Source organism: Dendropsophus ebraccatus, chromosome 10 (genome assembly GCF_027789765.1).
Source record: "Dendropsophus ebraccatus isolate aDenEbr1 chromosome 10, aDenEbr1.pat, whole genome shotgun sequence".
Taxonomy (NCBI): Eukaryota; Metazoa; Chordata; class Amphibia; order Anura; family Hylidae; genus Dendropsophus; species Dendropsophus ebraccatus.
This window is the reverse complement of record NC_091463.1, coordinates 45,631,527-45,652,406: the sequence shown is the minus strand read 5'-3', so window position 1 is coordinate 45,652,406 and position 20,880 is coordinate 45,631,527. Positions and strand designations below refer to the sequence as shown.

The 20,880-nt window shown below is 42.3% G+C and overlaps 1 protein-coding gene across 4 annotated transcripts in view; it reads left to right on the top strand.

The window, feature by feature from the left end:
• The window catches only part of SHROOM4 (shroom family member 4), a 75,146-nt gene that overhangs the window by 26,126 nt on the left and 28,140 nt on the right, over window positions 1-20,880 (top strand). For 2 of the 4 annotated variants that reach the window (XM_069986622.1, XM_069986621.1), the window contains exons 2-4: window positions 2,845-2,996; window positions 16,061-16,192; window positions 18,007-20,854. In XM_069986622.1, the coding sequence (XP_069842723.1) occupies window positions 2,845-2,996; window positions 16,061-16,192; window positions 18,007-20,854 (3,132 nt within the window). Of the gene's footprint in view, window positions 1-2,844; window positions 2,997-9,268; window positions 9,418-16,060; window positions 16,193-18,006; window positions 20,855-20,880 lie in introns of those variants that run through there. The other 2 variants (XM_069986623.1, XM_069986624.1) reach the window with 2 other exon arrangements.

The window sequence follows — 20,880 nt, the reverse complement described above, 5'->3', positions numbered from 1 at the left end:
ATCCAAGATCTGTCCTGAGGTCCGTTCACCAGGGGATGCAGTTATAGTCATAAAAATAACTTTTAATGCAGCAACGCTGTGTCTAACGGCCGGGGATTACATTTGTATATGCATTCGGCTGGCACCACCTCTGTGTCCCTCCTCCCCACCCTCCTCAGCATTAGGAATGCTCCAGGCAGATTGCTCCCTATAATGGTGCGTTTACACAGACAGATTTATCTGACAGATCTTTGAAGCCAAAACCAGGTACAGACTATAAACAGGGATCAGGTCATAAAGGAAAGAATGGGATCTATCCTCTTTTCAAATCCATTCCTGGCTTTGGCTTCCAAAATCTGTCAGATAAATCTTTCTGTGTAAACGCACCCTTAGGCTGCATTCCCACGTTCCGTGATCCTGACTGATCACGGACGTGGAATGCATGTACCGGAGTCCCCCTGCGCCCGGACAGCATCTGTAATTAGATGCTGGGAGCGGGGGAGACTGTATTCATAAGCGCTGCGCTGTAGTAACAGCACCGCGCGGCTGATTCATTACAGCGCGGCCCTTATTAATACAGTCTCCCCCGCTCCCAGCATCTAATTACAGATGCTGTCCGGGAGCGGGGGGACTCCGATACATGCATTCCACGTCCGTGATCCGTCAGGATCACGGAACGTGGGAATGCAGCCTTACTCACCTGTTTGTATAATGAACATGGGCTGGATCGTTAATACACCTGTGCAAAGCTCAAACAGCAGTAAATGTTGAGGAGGGTGGAAAGGAAGGACAGACAGGGTGTGCCAGCCTAATGCATATACAAATGTAAGCCCCGGCCGTTAGACACAGCCATGGGTGATTCTAGCCTCTCTGCTGCCCGAGGCGAACTATAGGATGACGCCCCCCCCCCCCGTCAATCCGCCCACATTATAATCCACTACTGCGCCCCCCCCCCCCCACTGCTGTCCCCAATAAACATAATGTTTGGTCCCTTGCTGCACAGAGGATGTCAGGAGAGGAGGGGACTGATCGTATAGGGGAGGTCACAGCAGCACAGAGGAGGTCAGGAGAGGAGGGTGCTGATCTTTTAGGAGATGGTCCCCCTCTTCCCCCCCCCCCTTATAGATGTTCCCCCTCTTCCCCCCCTTATAGATGGTCCCCCTCTTCCCTCCCTTATAGATGGTCCCCCCCCTGCACAGCAGATAAAACAAAAACAGCACATAACTCACCTGCCATCCGTTCCCCCGTCGAGCCTCTCTGGTCTGGTCCCGGCTGATGTGCGGCTGCCCGGGGTGTCCCATCCTGTCCCCGGCAGCGCGTGCATCAGAGAGCTCCCCGTGCGACTGTGGCTTTGACTTCCAGCGCACGGGGAGCTCTCTGATGCGCGCGCTGCCGGGGACAGGACGGGACACCCCCGGCAGCCGCACATCAGCCGGGGGACTAAGGCTGCGTTCCCACGTTCCGTGATCCTGACTGATCACGGATGTGGAATGCTGGTACTGGAGACCCCCGCGCCCGGACAGCATCTGTAATTAGATGCTGGGACGGGGGAGACTGTATTCATAAGCGCCGCGCTGTAGTAACAGCACCGCGCGGCTGATTCATTACAGCGCGGCGCTTATGAATACAGTCTCCCCCCGCTCCCAGCATCTAATTACAGATGCTGTCCGGGCGCGGGGGTCTCCGGTAAATGGTACAATCAGTGGCGGATTATAATGTGGGCGGCCGCCCGAACCGCCCATATTATAATCTGCCACTGAATGCCGCCCCAATGATGACATCTGGTGGCGCCGCCTGAGGCAGACGACTCAGGTCGCCTCATCATTGCGGCGCCACTGGACACAGCGCTACTGGATTAAAAGTTATTTTTATGACAATAACTGCATCCCCTGCCGAACGGACCCCAGGACAGATCTTGGATTAAAATCAGCTATCCAAAGGTACAAGTGGTTTGGGGGGGACAGAATGTGGGTACAGAGTCGCTTTAAGTGTCTTTAGGGGACTCTCTGACTGGACTGCTAATGGGATTGCACGCTGTTAAGTATTGTACCTCCTGCAGTCAATGAAAAGGATAGTCACACTGCGGGGGTGCAGATTGGTCAGTGACAGCTCCTGTCACTGACTTTTATATGGCACAATAGCGGTGTTTAAGTAATTAATGGTGGGCAGCAGGGCGATTGCTGCAGATAACAGTCGGTCCTCCAGCTTCTATAAAGCAAGCTCCGCTTCTGAGCACTCTTCATAGAGCCCCTACTTATTATGGTGTACCCGTGTGGCATAATGCAGGAAGTCACTGGTAAACACCATCTGTAAGTAGCATCCTTTGGATAGAATAAATATCCTTTGGATAGTCCTTTCCTTTTGATTACTACATTGGGCCTATTATCCCAAAACAGTAAAACCTGCTCATCTACATGTGGTGGTAAGTATGCTTTGAAGTACACAGCAGGGGCTGGTTTATGTCTAATTTATGGCTCTCCATGCCATTATCTTCAAAGCACATCCTTTAACATTTCTCGATTCATTCATTCATTTACATCTTTTTGCTCTGTCCCATTTGAGTCCATCAATGTTTATCACATTATACGTGGTATTGTCCATGGTGGCTTCCAACAACCACAGCCAGTCTGTGGTGTTTACTAGACGCATAATCGGCTTATCAATTTGAAAAGAAAATATATATGATTTTGTTTGGAACCACATTTACATATATTTGCTTTTCTGTAGTTGACCACTAACTTTTGGGACAATGCACTTTAACAAACCAACTGTGAAATGAATTATATATATATATATATATATATATATATATATATATATATATATATATATATATATATAATTTTTTTTTTTTTTTTTGGACAGGTTGAAGATGGAGGAAAAGCTGAAAAGTGTGAAAAAATCGAAGTGGGTGATGAGTTAGTAAATATTAATGGAATACCTTTACATGGTTCCCGACAAGAAGCTTTGATCTTGATCAAGGGTTCATACAAGATTCTCCGAATGATTGTCAGGAGGTAATTACATTTTTCTTTTTCAAATATTTAATATTAAATGCCACAAATGTCAAAGCAGCATGAACTAATCAAATTTAAATACAGTTTGGGGTCATTGCTGAGGTTCGGATTTGCCTCAAATAATTCGGTCCATGTAAACTAAAAAAAAGTTTGCCTGTCTCTTGTCTTAACCATTCACCTAAGCTTGTTGAACGACACATTGCAAAAAATGGGCAGACTTTTCAAAACTTTAGTTTGGTATGTTTACACAATTTTGACAAAAAGTTTGGTTTGCACCAGATTGTTTGAGGCGAATCTGAACCTCAGCAATAACCCTAAACCTGTGTATGGCACTAATAGCCCTTAAAGCCCCGTATGACACTCACACATCATCAATGAGTCCAGGTACTTTTGAGCGGTTGTTAAGGTTACCATATGTTAATGTAAAAGTTACAGCAACATGTATAGCTAATGGTAAACAGATGGTATCCATGGTAACTAGCCGCTTGTTTGAAAACACACTGGACATCAGAGTTTATATAATTTTTCAAGTTGCAAAATGTCAAAAATGTTTCATTTTTGGTACCAGGTGCCTGCCAGTGGTAATATGCACATGAGGGTATCGGAAGAATTATTCTTTCCAAGTTCTCCCAATTTGGGGAATAACAGAATGGAAGTCCTACAAATTGAATAGGAAAATACTTAATTACAAATGAAAAGCCAAAAAAATTCTCTATCCCAGAAAAGAATCTTATTGTATAGCAAAGATGGTGGACAGGCTGTTGTTCTTAAACCCTTCAAGACAGAGCCCACTGATGCCCAGATATCTGGGTCAAATTAATGCAATGTTCCTCCCCACCTTCTAAGAGCCATAGTACTTTTATTTTTCCACCTACAGGGCTGGTTGGGGTGTAATTTTTTTTTTGCGCCATGATCTCTAGTTTTTATTAATATCATATTGATGTAAAAGAGAAGTTTTGATCGTTTTTTAATAAATTTTTTCTGATTATATAATTTTAAAAAATTAGCAATACTGGTGTTTGTGTGTTGTTTTTTTCCTTTTACGACCTTCACCGTGCGGGAACAATAATGTTCTATTTTAATAGATCAGACAATTCTGCACGCTACGATATACAGTATTATATGTTTCGTTTCTTTTTTTAAATTGTTTTATTTTTATAATGGGCAAGGAGGTAGTTTTAGACTTTTATTGAGGAGGTATAAGGGTTTTTTAATACTTTTAAAAACGTATTACTTTTTTTTTTTTTTACACTATTATTTTTCAGTATAATATGCAATCATTAGACTGCATATACTGATCTGTGGACTGCCGGGACACTGATGTGTGTGAGGCCGCTCTCACTGCAGCAGTCCCGCACACATCAAACTCCTCACAGTCAGGAACGTATATGAACATTCCTTCTGCACGTGAAGGGGTTAATTAGCAAGTAAACAGCAGGGGTGGTGGACTGGTTATGGAAAATAGGTAGGGCACCAATTTATTCTTTAAAATAAATAAATGAAGCATGGGGGTCTCTTCTGTTTTTTTATAACCATCCTGATACAGATGATGTAGTAATAGCCTGACAAATGGTGAGAATAGCCACTTATGTTGGCCCTCCCCAGTCTAATAATAATAGCCTGTTACTGTCCCAGGCACAGACCACTATTTATGAGCTTTGTATCGCGTCAAGGATGATGTTAACAAAGCCTACATCTGTACCCACCATTGCACTATTAGGAGATCACTGTAGTGATGTGTTAGTGACTGCAATGCTACCTTGGGAACTACAGCAGCTTCTTGGTTAAACTACCCAAAGCTGAAGATTCTTCCCTCCCAGGTAGTTCCAGTGGGAGATCAGCTGTCATACTGACAACTTATCCCCTGCGATGCTGGCACAGGAGTGCGTCCAATTCTTATTCTGATCACACCGTAAAAAGGTGTATGTATCCTAATAAGGCCCATTTGTGTCCGATGTGAAAAGTTTTATTGGTGGTCACTAATGGATTAAATTCCGGGCTCTGAAATGTATCCTTCTGTACAATACCTTTCACATTGGAGGAGACTTTAATACCCAACCCAGGATCACTGCAACGTGGCTCAGGCCATGCCCAGTTATGCCAAATTCTTTATGGGTTTAAGTATCAGTACATCAAGTGGTCCCCCTGGTAGGGTGCAGGTGATCAAATGAAGCCTTTGTTTTGTTGCATCTCAACAGGAAAAACTGGGGACGAACTATTAGGCCTGGTGTGGATAAAGACAGAGCCCCCCCCGAGCCACTCCATATGCAGCAGAAGTCTGCTGTATATGGAGCGGCCCCCACTGCTAATGACTGCAGCCCGCGATATTACGGGTGGCAGTTATTTAACTATTCCCCCGCCGCGGCTGCGTCCTTCCAGTCCTGCCCCCCATTGTCAGCCCCGGCAGCCACCTCTGCACCGCCAGTCCAGCCCTTCATCCACCCCTCCCCTCCGTCCCCCGGGACCTGCCGCTGCACTTTGCGGTCCCTCACGCCGGCCAGTCCCCTCCCAGCATACCTGCTTGTGCACAAGAAGGTATGCTAGGAGTTGTAGTGCACGGAGGTATGCTGGGATCGGGAGGCTGCTGCTGCACAACTACAACTCTCACCATACCTTCTAGTGCACTACAACTCTCAGCATACCTCTTTGCACAAAGAGGTATGCTGGGGGTTCTAGTGCACAAGAAGATGTTGGGAGTTGCAGTTGTGCAGCAGCAGCCTTCCGACACAACTCCCAGCATATCTCCTTGTCCACTACAACTCCCAGCATACCTTCTTGTGCACTACAACTCCCAGCATATCTTCTTGTGCACAAGGAGGTATGCTGGGGGTTGTAGTGCACAAGAAGGTATGCTGGGAGTTATAACAAACAAGGAAATATGTTGGGAGTTGTAGTTGTGCAGCAGCAGCCTCCCATCACAACAACTCCCAGCATACCTCTTTGTGCATTACAACCCCCAGCATACCTCTTTGTGCACAAGAAGATATGTTGGGAGTTGTAGTGCACAAGAAGGTATGCTGAGAGTTGCAGTTGTGCAGCAGCAGCCTCCTAACACCACAACAACCCCCAGGATACCTCTGTGCACTACAACTCCCAGCATACCTTCTTGTGCACAAAGATGTATGCTGGGAGTTGTTGTGCTGAGAGGCTGCTGCTGCACCACTGTACCTCCCAGCATACCTTCTTGTGTACTACAACCCCACCATACCTCTTTGTGGACAAGGAGGTATGCTGGGAGTTGTAGTGCACAAGAAGGTATGCTGGGAGGTACAAGGGAATTAAAAAGTGTAAAGAAAAACCTAGGGAAATCCTACTGTGCTGATCCAGGGGAAGGCGAAAACCCCTATGAGGCAGATGACAATTAAAAAAAATTTCAGAATAATCCCCGCCTTTCCCTTTTATTCATGTAAAAAAATAAACATTTGGCATCATTGCATGCGGAATTGTCCGAACCATTAAAAGTAACAAAAAAAGGGATCAAAAAGTCACATAAATAAAAATGTGGTGCATGGGGGCATCATACCCACAGTCTGGGTGAGGGGGGGGGGATGTCATTATATTTGTATTTTAAGTGCTTTTTTTCAAAAGTATCGAAATGGTATTGAGTATCGGAAAAAAAAAGATGGTATCGGTATCGAACTCAAAATTCTGATATCGTGACATCCCTATGGAGGAGTGCATGGAAGAAAGAGGCTGTCGGAACTGATGTAGCTTAATGCATTGAGCCTGCATACTAATCTTCTAGGCCTCTACCTGCCATGTCCTACATGGTTCCATGTAAGCTCAAGTGTCTGTCTGCAGGGAGAGCATTGTGAGGAGCAGCACTGATTAGGAAGACGATGATAGAATCTCGCTCTTGCTCCGCAGACTCACTCACTGTTTTGAATTCCTTCTCTGATGGAACTACTACTGGTCCTGTGAACAGTGGGAGAAGAAAACTGGGGGATTAGTAGTGATCAGTGAGATTCCATTTAAAAAAAAAAGTTTTCCCAAATAAAAAAAAAAATCAGATCCAATTCTTTCTGGGTCATAAGTAAACTATATGTCCCATATGGGGTATACTTGATGCTATTTTTTGGCCCACTTAATGGTTCTGTTCCAAAATAAGGGGATAATATGAAGAGATTTTTGATCTCCATGAGAGTTCCCTTTTGAGACACTCTAATATGACGGACATTCTTGGTAGTGTTTTAGATCTAAAAACTAGTCCACATAACAAATGTAGTAGTGGGAACTCATGTTAGACTTCCACCCTGCCATGACAAGGACACAGTGGTGCTCAGCCCACATTTCTTTTCAGGTTGATGACTGATTGTTTTTTTGTTTTTCATCACTGAGGGATATTGCTTATTATACAGTAAGGGGGCAATACACTGGGGCACATGTGCTATATTATAGTAGAGAAAGTTGTCATCTGTTTCGGCCGATAATTGTAGGATGTAATAGGTCATATTAAATTCACGTTGTCAGCTGATGGTTGTCTTTAAAATATGACCTATCAAAATACCGACAACAATAGTGACGGTCTGCAGGCCATCAGTCCGTGTAACAGTAGGAGCAGCGGCAGCAGACTGCCCATGCTCCTCCCTACTGGGTGACTTTGCATGTAATAGCACAGGCAGCGAGCAGGGAATGAGGAGCAAGCGAGCGCTGTCTTGACAGGTCAGCGCTCGCTCACTTAATACTTAAAGCGAATCTGTACCCACAATCTGTCCACCCCAAACCACTTGTACCTTTCAATAGCTGTTTTTACTCCAAGATCTGTCCTGGGGTCCGTTCGGCAGGTGATGCAGTTATTGTCCTAAAAAAACAAGTTTTAAACTTGCAGCCCTGTTTTAAACAGCCGTGGCCTAGAGTATCCATGCCCTAACTTTGCACCACCCCTCCGTCCCTCCTCCCCACCGTCTTCATCATTAGGAATGCTACTGGCAGGATATTTCCTATTCCTCTTCAGTTAACACTGCACAGGTGCCTTAACGATCCAGCCCATGTGCCGTGCTGACACAGGTGATTAATAGTAGAAAATTTGCCTGCGGCATTCCTAATGATGAGAAGGTCGGGAAGGAGGAGGGACAGAGAGGTTGTGCCAGACTAATGCATAGTCACTCTAGGCCATGGCCAGGGCTGCAAGTTTAAGGGTAGCTTCACATGTACCGTATTGCAGCTTATTTTCTGCTGCAGATCCGCTGCAGATTTGACTAAATGAATGAACACAGCATCGAATCTGCAGCAGATTTTACAGTGCGGATTTAAAGCTGTGTTCATTCATTTAGTCAAATCTGCTGCGGATCTGCAGCAGAAAATGAGCTGTGATACGGTACGTGTAAAGCTACCCTTAGGGTGCGTTCACACCTACAGGATCTGCAGCAGATCTGCAGCAGATTTGATGCTGTGTTCAGTTATTTAAATAAAATCTGCTGCAGAAAATCTGCTGCAGATCCTGTAGGTGTGAACGCACCATTAAAGTTGTTTTTTAGGACAATAACTGCCAAAGGGACCCCAGGACAGATCTTGGATTAAAAGCAGCTATCTGAAGGTACAAGCGATTTTGGGGGGGGGGTTCAGATTGTGGGTACAGAGTCGCTTTAATATCGCTTTATGTGGCATGTCAGGAGTTATTTTTATTTTGTGTAGCCACTGTATTTTCAAGGCATGTTGCTATAAGTTTTTTATCCTGACAATTTGATGAATTCTTAGTGAAGGTGAGGCTTTGAGAATACTGATGGGTATTTGCCAGTGGCAGTTATGGACTATTACAGCTATATTTTGTTTATAGCTTAGCACTGTCCAGGCTCCCACAATCATCTAGGTGTGGTAAGGCTCTGTATTGTTCCATGACTTTTTTCCCCTTAGAGTTCTCTGTAAAAATAAACGTTGTATTATTTGTTGGACTGGCTCGCTTCCTGTCTGCTTGAATAATTGCTAGTGATTTCCTATGCTGGGGAGATGAGGGAGAGCCAATGGAATGTATCCTTTGAAATTGAAGTTTATGGGAATGGAGATCGAATAGGCATAATGCTTTTATCTAGTGGCAAACATATTTATTAGTATATTCTCATCATGTGTATCATATTTTCATGCAAATATATTGCGACTTCCAGTGGATGGATAAAACCTACATGTGTTAGTTAATATCCCACTCTTATCTCTAATTCTCCTTTGTTTCCTTTGCTTTTCCTGAAAGGTTGAGGAATGTCTGGGAGGGGTTTATATGCTTTATAGGCCACATCTTCAGCATCCCTTTTTGTGGAGTTAAACAGAAGCCTACCTCATTCTTCCTCTTAGTCACTGGAAAAATTCCTCTCATAAAAAGGCGTTTTACATTTGTTAGTTGCATATATTATTTCTTTGGAATATTTTTTTATTTAAAATGAAATTGAGTTAATAGCTCTGAATTTCCTACCTTTTTCTTATTTGCTAGGTGAGTAATAAACAAATGTTATGTTTATATCATGCCTGTTGAGAAAACATCTAAGTATTTATGTCATTTCTGTTTTACTTTTTACTGGACTATTCAACTGTTTTTAATGACTGTAACGATGATTTTTTATCGTATTTATATTATTTTATTGTATTATTATATTATATTAGGATCGGTATATTTCATAATATGATAAAGCACCTCTTACAGTCCACTAATGTTTTGTTACAATTTGTTCTCGTAAATTTTTTTGTTTGTAGAAACCAACTCTAAAAGATAGGAACATAGTCCTGTTTGTTGCTATTAGCTGCTTGAGCTACTTTTTTACCCTGAATCCATCTGAGTATTTTCACCCATGGCAGATTTATTATAGAAATTTCTGTGGGCAGAAAGTTTGCTTAAATCTATGCATGTTCTGCATAAGCAACAGGTTTTTGAATGCAATAAAGGTGTGATTATACTGTCTAGAAGACGACAGGCACTGTGTATTGAACAGTATGTTGTTACACAGTTATGGAGGGATTCTATAGCATTATTTTTGTTTTGTATCAATACTAGAGGCATTAGACTGTGTCAGTTTAAAGAATTATGTACATAGAGGGAGATGAATTTATTGGACTTTGGATATAGTCCAGCATAGATTTGTGTGAGTTAGTTTCTCCTGTGCTGCTAATTGTCTGCAGTTTCCATTTGGTGTTTATACAACTTGTGTGACATTTGAGGAACCCAGCTGCCAGCACTGGCACTACCACAGGGGATATCTTTGTAATGCCAAGGACTGTAGAAACGCCCTACAAAGGAAAAGGACTTAAGGATGACTTTGTCATGATGATCTGGTGCAAATAGAATAATGGTAATTGGGAGAATTTATTAAGACTGGTGTGTTATATGTAGTCTTAAAAGGGGTTGTGTCATGAAGCAAAGTTGGTAATATTCAGATATGTACCACATACGTGTATATAAAGGAGTACAAATCAGCTGATTCCAGTAAAGTAACTTACATCCCTTTACTGTTGTTCTCCCCTTGGGTTCAATCGCTTACCGCTTTTCTCTTTAAAGCGACTCTGTCCCCCCCCAAACCACTTGTACCTTCGGATAGTTGCTTTTAATCCAAGATCTGTCCTAGGGTCTGTTCGGCAGGGGATGCAGTTATTTAAAAAACAACAACTTTTAATCCGGCAGCGCTGTGTCTAACGGCCGGGGCTTATATTTGTATATGCATTAGGCTGGCACCACCTCTCCGTCCTTCCTCCTTACCTTTCTCATCATTAGGAATGATCCAGGAACATTTACTGCTGTTTGAGCTTTGCACAGGTGTATTAACGATCCAGCCCATGCATTCATTATGCACACAGGTGGGGAATAGGAAGCAATCTGCCTGGAGCATTCCTAATGATGAGGAGGGTGGGGAGGAAGGACAGAGAGGGTGTGCCAGCCTAATGCATATACAAATGTAAGCCCCGGCCATTAGACACAGCGATGCTGGATTAAAAGTTGTTTTTATGACAATAACTGCATCCCCTGCGGACGGACCCCAGGACAGATCTTAGATTAAAAGCAGCTATCCGAAGGTACAAGTGGTTTGGGGGGTCAGATTGTGGGTACAGAGTCGCTTTAAACCACAGGTGTTAAACTTGAGGCCCTCCAGCTGTTGCAAAACTATAGTTCCCACCATACCTTGACTTCCAAAGCCAGAGATGGAACTGTAAATATGCAACAGCTGGAAGGCCACAAGTGTGACACCACTACTTTAATCCCTGAACGACCCTTGCCATACAGGTATGGCATGGGTACCTGTCACCAGATGACCCATGCTGTACCCATACACCAATAGTTTGTACAGTGCTATGAAGTGACCTCAGAAACTGACTTTAAAAAAAAAAATTTGTGTAATTGGCTGATATATTAAAATAAAACAATGGTGTTCCTGTAGAGTTAACAGTGTAAATGCGAAGGGGGTGGGGGGGGTGGAGGTCAGGATTGCTGGGTTTTTTTTGGTTAAAATTTTTTTATACAAAGTGATCAAAATGTCCGATTTACACATATATGATAGTTATAAAAACTAGAGATCATGGTGCAAAAAAATGACATCCCATATAGCCATACCATAGGTGAAAAAATAAAACTTATAGGATTTTAAAAGTACTCTGCTGGGAACCTAATCAGTACAATTGTGCTGATTTGGTTCCTTTAATGGTCATATTCCTGTTGTTCTCCTTTCTGAGATCATGTCCATTAATGGCAATGTTCTTTTTAACAATGCCAATATGCTGATATAGAGTCAATTGAGCCACGTCACAGGGGGGAGGGGAAATCATCCCACTGGGGTGGCTGGCCTGGACGGTGCATTGCCAAAGAAAAGCCAAGCATGGGAACCAGGTAGAGTTTAAAAAAAAAAAGGAATGCACCTAGGGGATGCTTTCTCCGATCTACTACTGTATTAAAAAAAAATATTGCCTTATGGTACATTGGCTTTAAATTAAGGACAGAGCCAATTTCGATTTTTGCGTTTTCGTTTTTTTTCCTCCTTGTGCATCAAAGGCAATAGCACTTGCATTTTTCCACCTAGAAACCCATATGAGCCCTTATTTTTTGCGTCACTAATTGTACTTTGCAATGACAGGCTGAATTTTTGCATAAAGTATACTGCGAAACCAGAAAAAAATTCAAAGTGTGGTGAAATTGAAAAAAAAAAACGCATTTTGTTTATTTGGGGTAAATGTGTTTTTACGCCATACGCCCTGGGGTAAAATTGACTTGTTATGCACGTTCCTCAAGTCGTTATGATTAAAACGATATATAACATGTATAACTTATATTGTATCGGATGGCCTGTAAAAAATTCAAACCCTTGTCAACAAATATACGTCACTTAAAACCGCTCCATTCCCAGGCTTATAGCGCTTTTATCCTTTGGTCTATGGGGCTGTGTCAGGTGTCATTTTTTGCGCCATGATGTGTTCTTTCTATCGGTACCTTGATTGCGCATATACGACTTTTTGATCTCTCCTCCGGGATAACATCACGGGGGAGCGATCTCCGCCACTAGACACCAGGGAGACGCTGGATCCGGTAATCGGATGCAGCTGTCATGTTTGAAAGCTGCATCTGATTACTGTATTAGCGGGCATGGCGATCAGACCGTGCCCGCTAATGCCTACGGTCCCGTGCTACAAGCGGCACCCGGGACCGCCGCGGTTCAGAGCGCCCTTACCGGCAATAGGGCGTACCTATACGCCCTTTGTCGTTAAGGGGTTAAAGAGGTAGTGCGGCGGTAAAGAATTATTGACAGAATAACACACATTACAAAGTTATACAACTTTGTAATGTATGTTATGTCTGTGAATGACCGCCTTCCCCGTGTCCCTACACCCCCACCCGTGTACCCGGAAGTGTGGTGCGCTATACATACCTGTCACGTGCCGACTCGTCTCCGATCTTCAGTCAGCGATGTCGTCTTCGGGCAGCCGGGCCGAATCCCTCCGAGCGTCCTGAGTGCCGGCTGCCCTCTTCAGCGTCATCAGCTGCTCAGCCGCGATTGGCTGAGCATAACTGTTCTCAGCTAATCACAGTTGAGCAGCTGGTGATGCGGCATGAGGGACGGATGGAGCGTTTCGGCCGGTCTCCCAAAGACAACGTCACTGTCACAAGATGGCGGACGGTGGTCGACACGAATGCGGTAAGTATAATGCACCAACACTTCCAGGTCTAGCGTGGGTGGGGGGAAACACGGGGAAGGGGGCCATTCACATACATAACACACATTACAAAGTTGTATAACTTTGTAATATATGTAATTTTGTGAACAAATGTTTAGCGCCGCACTACCCCTTTAACCCCTTAACCCATAGCTGCACCAGGACGTTACTGAACGTCCTCGTGCCGCTATGGGAGTTCAGAGGGGGGTCGCACGGCGACCCCCCCTCTGAACTGCCGCGATCCCGGGTGCTGCATGTAGCCCGGGATCGCGGCTATTAGTGGGCACGGTCCGATCGCCGTGCCCGCTAATTAAGTACTTAGAAGCAGCTGTCAAAGTTGACAGCTGCTTCTAAATACTTGCTCATATCCATCCCTGGTGGTCTAGTGCGGCGCGATTGCGGGGGGGCCATCCCCGCATCCATCCCGGGCCAGGGTCTGCGCCGTAATGGCGCTGATCCCGGCTCGGCATTCTATTGCTTTTGGCTGCAGCAGCCAAAAGCAATAGAACACCGATCTCATGGATTCATGCAGTATAACTATACTGCATGGATCTCTATGAGAGATCAGAGTGCATATACTAGAAGTCCCCCAGGGGGGCTTCTAGTATATGTGTAAAGTAAAAGAAAAATGTATTTTTAATAACACAAAATCCCCTCCCCTAATAAAAGTCTGAATCACCCCTCTTTCCCAATTTTATAAATAAAAATAAATAAATAAATTAATAAACAAACATGTTTGCTATCGCCGCGTGCGTAATCGGCCGAACTATTAATTAATCACTATCCTGATCTCACACGGTAAACGGCGTCAGCGCAAAAAAATCCCAAAGTGCAAAATTGCGCATTTTTGGTCGCATCAAATCCAGAATAATTGTAATAAAAAGCGATCAAAAAGTCATATATGCGCAATCAAGGTACCGATAGAAAGATCACATCATGGCGCAAAAAATGACACCTCACTCAGACCCATAGACCAAAGGATAAAAGCGCTATAAGCCTGGAAATGGAGCGATTTGAAGGAACATATATTTTCTTTAAAAGGTTTTAATTTCTTACAAGCCATCAAATAAAAGTTATACATGTTACATATCGTTGTAATCGTAACAACTTAAGGTACATATATAACGAGTCAGTTTTACCCCAGGGTGAACGGAGTAAAAACAACCCCCCCCCCCCAAATAAAAAAAAAAAACATTTTTTTTTCAATTTCACCACACATATAATTTTTTTCTGGTTTCCCGGCACATTTTAGCCAAAAATTACATCTGCCATAGCAAAGTACAATTAGTTGCGCAAAAAATAAGGGCTCATTTGGGTCTCTAGGTGGAAAAATGCAGGCGCTATGGCCTTATATACACGAGGAGGGAAAAACGAAAACGCAAAAATGAAAACTGGCTGTGTCCCCTAAGGGTTAAACGCCGCGATATACAGCAATCGCGGCGTTTAAGGTGCTCAGTGACGCCGTGCTGCGGGAGTCCCGATCGCATGTTCCGATAGGCGCGGGTAAGCTCCTACGTCCATCCTGTCGAATTGGCGATCTATGTGTAGAGCCTGCTCTCAGGCAGGCTCTATACATAGATCGCCGATAACACTGATCTATGCTATGCTATGGCATAGCATAGATCAGTATATGCAATCTAATGATTGCATATATTACAGTGTTAAAAGTGTTTTAAAAACTTTTTTTAAGTATTAAAAAAAAAACCCTTATAAACACCCTACCAATAAAAGTTTAAAATACCCCCTTGCCCATTATAAAAATATAAATTAAATAAATATATTACATATCGTAGCGAGCGGAATTGTCGCACCAGGGTTGCTGATTTTATTAAATTATATATCACAAAAAAATTCCTAAAGAGCAATCAAAATTTTTCTGCTTCACCAATATGATATTAATAAAAACTAGAGATCATGGTGCAAAAAATGACACCCCCGACCAGCCCTATAAGTAGAAAAATAAAAGCGCTATGGCTCTTAGAAGGCGAGGCGGAACATTGCATTAATCTGACTTTGTGCATCAAAGGGCTCTGTCTTGAAGGGGTTAAAGAGAATCTGTCAGTAGGTTTATACTGTCCTATCTAAGGGTAGCCTAAACTAGTGACAGAGAATCGCAAAAGAATGATGTATTACCTATTATTCTGTGCAGCTTATTCAGGGATATCCTCCTGAATAACTGTCAACTGTCAATCAGCAGCTGGATGGCGGGGATTTGGGGGGGGGGGGTGTTGTTGTCAGGGCAAGAATCACAGTCTCCTGCATATTAGGAGAACGGCTGAACAAAATGATGGAAGTAATACACTGATCTGTTCAGCATTTCTGTCATTAGTTTTTGCTGCCCTCATTTAAGCCATTTTTGTTTACCTTCAGACGCTTTATGTTATAACTGTAGCAGAGAATATTTATTACCTTCACATGTGTAACTGTCTTGTATTTTATTTTCTCTTTCAAGGTACATTCACTTGAACAGGATCTGAAGCATATTTAAAGTGTCACTGTCGTTACAACTTTCAAAATGTAAATCAACAGCAGATGTATTTAGTATACATTCATTTTTTTTTATTTTTTTTTTGTTATCATGCAGTAAAACAAAGCTGAACTTCCAGAGATCTAGTTTTAGCTTTCTGTAGGCGGCTTTTTAGTCTTCTTGAAAAAAAAGAGACTGAATACATGAAGTCTGACCAATACAGTGTCCCGGCTCAGTGCATCCATCAGTCACATGACTGCATTCTCTGAGAGCTTTATATCACATCTACTGTTGATTTAAAAGTTATAACGACAGGTAGAGTTTTAAAGTTGTAGATTTGATAACAATTTAGTTACATTGATATCTGTAGCATGAAATCTGTATATGTGAATGTAACCTTTTAGGATTTGGCTGATTTTGTTTTTATACGGTAATGGTTTGTATAGTAACCTGTTAATTCAATCTTTGTGTTGTTTAGGAGGCGTACTTTAGTAATCAGGCCCCATTCATGGCACCTTGCCAAGCTCTCCGAGGTCCACCCAGACGTTGCAAACATGCAGTACCCATCAGATGCTTTCAGTATATCCTGGCACTCTGGCAGTGAAATTAGGTGAGTTTATGAGCTCCCAGGTAACTTCAGAAGCCTAGTGATTAATATGCAGGGCCAGGACAAGGTATATTTGTGCCCTAGGTTAGAATTGGCATGCACATGCTTTTAGTCACTGACAAATATATGCTACTACTAGACAAACATCCCTGTAAACTATTATATTGCTGCAAGGCGTTAGGTCTACACATGAGATCTGCAGACAGTATCATTACACAGACAGACTATACAAAAGAATACTGCACTTATCAGATGCAGTCGCAGGTAAAATAGGCAGCATATACCTTTGGTGGCTCACAAGTTGTCTTTTCTAAATTTATATATTCCCTTTTTCCCATCTTCATCATCTGGCCCAGATTCAGGTATGCTATTATGCATTAACGTCCTGGCCTATGCCTGGGATACATTAATGATTGCCCTAGTCCTGCCTATTCTGTAACTTAAATAGAATGTATCACTTAGTCAGTTGCTAAATGTTGGTGTTTTTTTTTTTTTATACCTGTTTTTATTTTCTGACTGTATTTTTTGTACATTGTTATGGGGGTGCCATTTTGCCTGATCTGTTTTTAACAGCATTTAGTGATCTGAACATAGTGGGAAGCCCTGTGGATATAGATGCCTATAGACAGGCTTTGTCCTCTTGAGATAAATGTGAAACATTACTGAGCGTACTCTGTGATGTTTGAAGAGGTAATTCCACAAGGAGCTGGTATTGTCTTAGACCTCCTTCACACTTCAGTAAATTCTATCCAGATTTTTTAACACACAATCTGTATCGATTTCCTGATCCATAGGGTTGTATTGGGCACAGACAAACTTTAGGATTTTTCCTAAAGGGTGTTTGTTCCGGAATTCCATAGTGCATGCCCCATAAAACTCCAGAATTTTGGATACATCGCTTGGCAGCCTGAGCCAGCACCCGGGCACCCACAAGGTGCTGATGCTGGCCCTTTAACATGTACGTGATCCTAATCAGGAGTGCATATAGTTAAATGCAGCACTGTCATAGGGCTTTATTAGAGGGGCCAATGACCGCCCGATCAATAATGTAAACGATCTCCGATGTCCATGCAGCCCATGGCTTAAACTGTTATACATTACCTGTCCACGCTCCCGGTCTTCTCCTGTCCTTGCTTCCTGGTGGCTGCAGTTTCAGAGCGGCTTATGTGAGCTGACAGGCTGCTCAGCCAATCACTGGCCGGGTCTACCGTGGATAGTGATTGGCTGAGCAGCCAGTCAGCTCAGAGCCCATTTAAAAGCTGCAGTCGCCAGGAAGCAACCAGGGGGCAGGAAAAGACCGGGAGCATAGAGAGGTAATGTATAAAAGGGATCGTAGTCACTATTGTTACAAAGAGTGATAATCGGACGGATTCTGGCAATTTATTGCTCTGTATAATAGGGCCCTTAATCACTCTTCTCGCCAGAGACTACTCCAGAGTGAAAAAAATTTATCCATGTTAATTTCATCACAACAAAAATCACAGCATACGTGCTGCACACAAAATACACAATGTTTTGGTTAATGAGAATAGTGATGTGAGATCACCCAAACAACCAAAATGTGTATTTCACTAGCTACAGGCTTGCTGTGATTTGTCGTAATTTTTTTTTCACTTAAACGGAGTGCTGTGGAATATCAGATAGATAGATAGAAATAATAGCTTTTTTGCTCTACTGTGGGTGAGGCCAGAACATGGCAAGTGAGATAGGTAGAGGAGCCTTAGGGCCAGTATATGTGTTTTGGAAAGGGTCAAACTGCTGGGGCAAGAGTGGTTAGATGGAGTCTAAAATCTTGTGCTGTTGTTTTTTTGTTACAGTGAACATCCTTTACAGTGGAATATTCTCTCAAGACACTGTAGTACGGATAAAAGTAGCTCAATAGGTAGCATGGACAGTCTTGATCAGCCAGGACAGAATTACTATGAAGGAACAATTTCACCCCTTGACCCAGGCATGCACCAAAACAAAAGGGATTCTGCATATAGCTCTTTCTCTGCCAGCTCTAACATCTCTGATTATACAGTGTCAGCGAGAATGGATGTATCATCTCCTATCAACTGCTTTCTGGGTTCAAATAAACAAGAAGATAGTCGATATCTCCAAACAGGACAAGGTGCTGTAGAGTCGCAGGTGGATATTTCTGGGCAATCAATAAATGAACATTTTCAAAAAGTTTCAATATTTCCCTATGCAAATTTGGACAATATAAATTCTCCACCTCGACCTCCTATACGCAGGGATAGCTTAAGGGAAAACAAAAATCAATTTTGCAACCATGATAGAAGGGCCTCAGCTCCAGATGACTCATATCATATGCCTGGAATATGGTCAACAAAAGATGGTCAGTTTAATAGTCCTGAAATGACTTTTTGCCACTGTACAAATGGGCGTTGTACTGTACATTTACCAGAGAATGTGTCATCTGACCAATATTATATGCTGAGCTCGCAGACTGATCGGGTCCATGAGATCAATACATGTGCAAAACATGAGGAGAGGCGACCTAACCAGCACAATGAATTAAAAATGAAATGGTCTGAAGATGAAAGGGAAACAAAAGGATTTAATTGCAAAAATATCAGAGCGGTTTCATGTAGCATTGATCACGTGGCAACAGAAACCAATAAAGATTCCGATTGTGAACACTGGAAGCCTTTAGGCCGTTTTTCTACTCAAGCAAATATGTTCAGTTTACAAGCAAGAGATGATGTGCAATTAAAATCTTCTGAAGACTGCTGCCACTTTACTTCAGATAAATCCAAAGACGAGAGTGAAAAAAAATGCAGTGCTAAAAAAACTTTCAAAATACCGCACCAGAAAACAGAGCAGCTCACACATACTAGTGGTGTAGATCTTTGTTCCTCCTCAGACAAATCAGCTAGAATGCCAAATGAAGAAAAAGATGCTCTAATTTCACAGTCAAATAATTATGTAGGTGCAGTGACCTCAAACTGCATTACTAACACATTAATACAGAATGAACCTGGGCAGATAGAATCTGTGGCTCCAATTAAAAAACCTGGTTCATCTCGTAATCGTTCAGCACAGATGAGAAGGAAAAGTGACCGCTTTGCTACAAACCTAAGAAATGAGATCCAGAGGCGAAAAGCTCAGCTTCAGAAGAATAAAGATTCTAAAGTGCTGCTGTCTGTTGAAGACTCTGTTACTGAGGAAGACAAAGTATTTGAAAGTTGTTCTGAGGTAATCCCTCCTCCACCACCACCGAAAAACAAGGCACTTTGTTTAGAAGTGAAAAGATTCAATTCTGGAATGCGTAGAAACTCCAAAGATTACACACACCATAAAGATGAATATACTGATGATAAAAAGGAAACTCACAAACATACAATTAAAGAAAATATAGAGCCTTTTATAGAAGATAGGGAAGTATTGCTTTCAGAAAACAAAACATGCAGTGAATGGCGGAAGTCCAGTGGTCCAGATACACATGAACAAGAATCTGCCTTTCGAAAAAGAAATGAAGGTGATCATAAAAATAAAATTCAACGGAAATACTCTGCAAAAAATATTCAACATTCAATATATAGAGCACCAAAATCTGAAAGATTACTCAATGAGTGGGTACCAGTTTCAACCAGTATGCCTAGTAGTCCAGATAGGTGTAGTACTGAAGATGAACTCAGCATAGGCAGCCTACAAATACCAGTAGAATGCATAGACTCTTCAAGTTTAGAAGATAAACTACCTAGTGAAGTATGCAGTGTCGGTACTTTAGGAAACTCATGTGAGTCACGTCAAACTCCAGCTGAATCTCTTGATAAACAAATCTATGAGGACAATACTTGTTATAATAATTATCAGTCTTTTGATTCCGAAAAGAATTGGAATTCGATGCAGAATATGAGTGACCGTCCTGTTACAGAAAAAGCAAATTTAGGGCAAAATAAAAAAGTTCATGAGGAAAAAAAATTTGATTTTCCTTCTGCCGCCCGTCTGTCTCCACACCAATTTTCAGATTTGGAAAACAATACTTTTAATTACAGTCACAATAGTGGTTCCAAATGGACATGGTCTCCTGAGCACAAACTGAATACAGATTCTTACATTGGGAGGGAGAATGGACGAAAAGGGAATGGAGTGAAGGTGGAAGAAACACTTCCACTTATAACAAAACTGAATAACGAAGATACTCTAATACCTTTTGCAGATAGAAGAATGTTTTTTGAAAATGTAAGTAAAGGGCCCACATCATACTCCACTGTGAATGATAAACCAAATAAAAAAAATTGTCCAAGTATACCTGACAATCCTCTTTCTCAGACCATGGTTCCAGATCTAAGGAGACATTCTGTCGACCATACACACCATTTTGCCTCCGCTAGAAGACAAGACAGCTGTTACAATCATTATGACTTTTGTATGAATCATACAGAAGACCCTCAAATGTGCTGCAATCATGACAAACACCCTGACTACCTACCTTCTTTGACATATGGATGCAGAGCATGTATATTTTGCTCTAATGACTTGTGCCCTGCTTTACTTAAAAGAAACATACCTCCAAGTTGTCACTGCCAACACCTTCACCAGCACTACCATCATAGGTGGACACAATGTGCAGATTGCTTGTGTCCCACCCAGTATAATTTTTCAGAGGAAGGTGGCCCTCTTGACCAATGGCATTTGAGGAAACCCTGTTCACAGGTAAGTAATTCTAATTTAATATATGA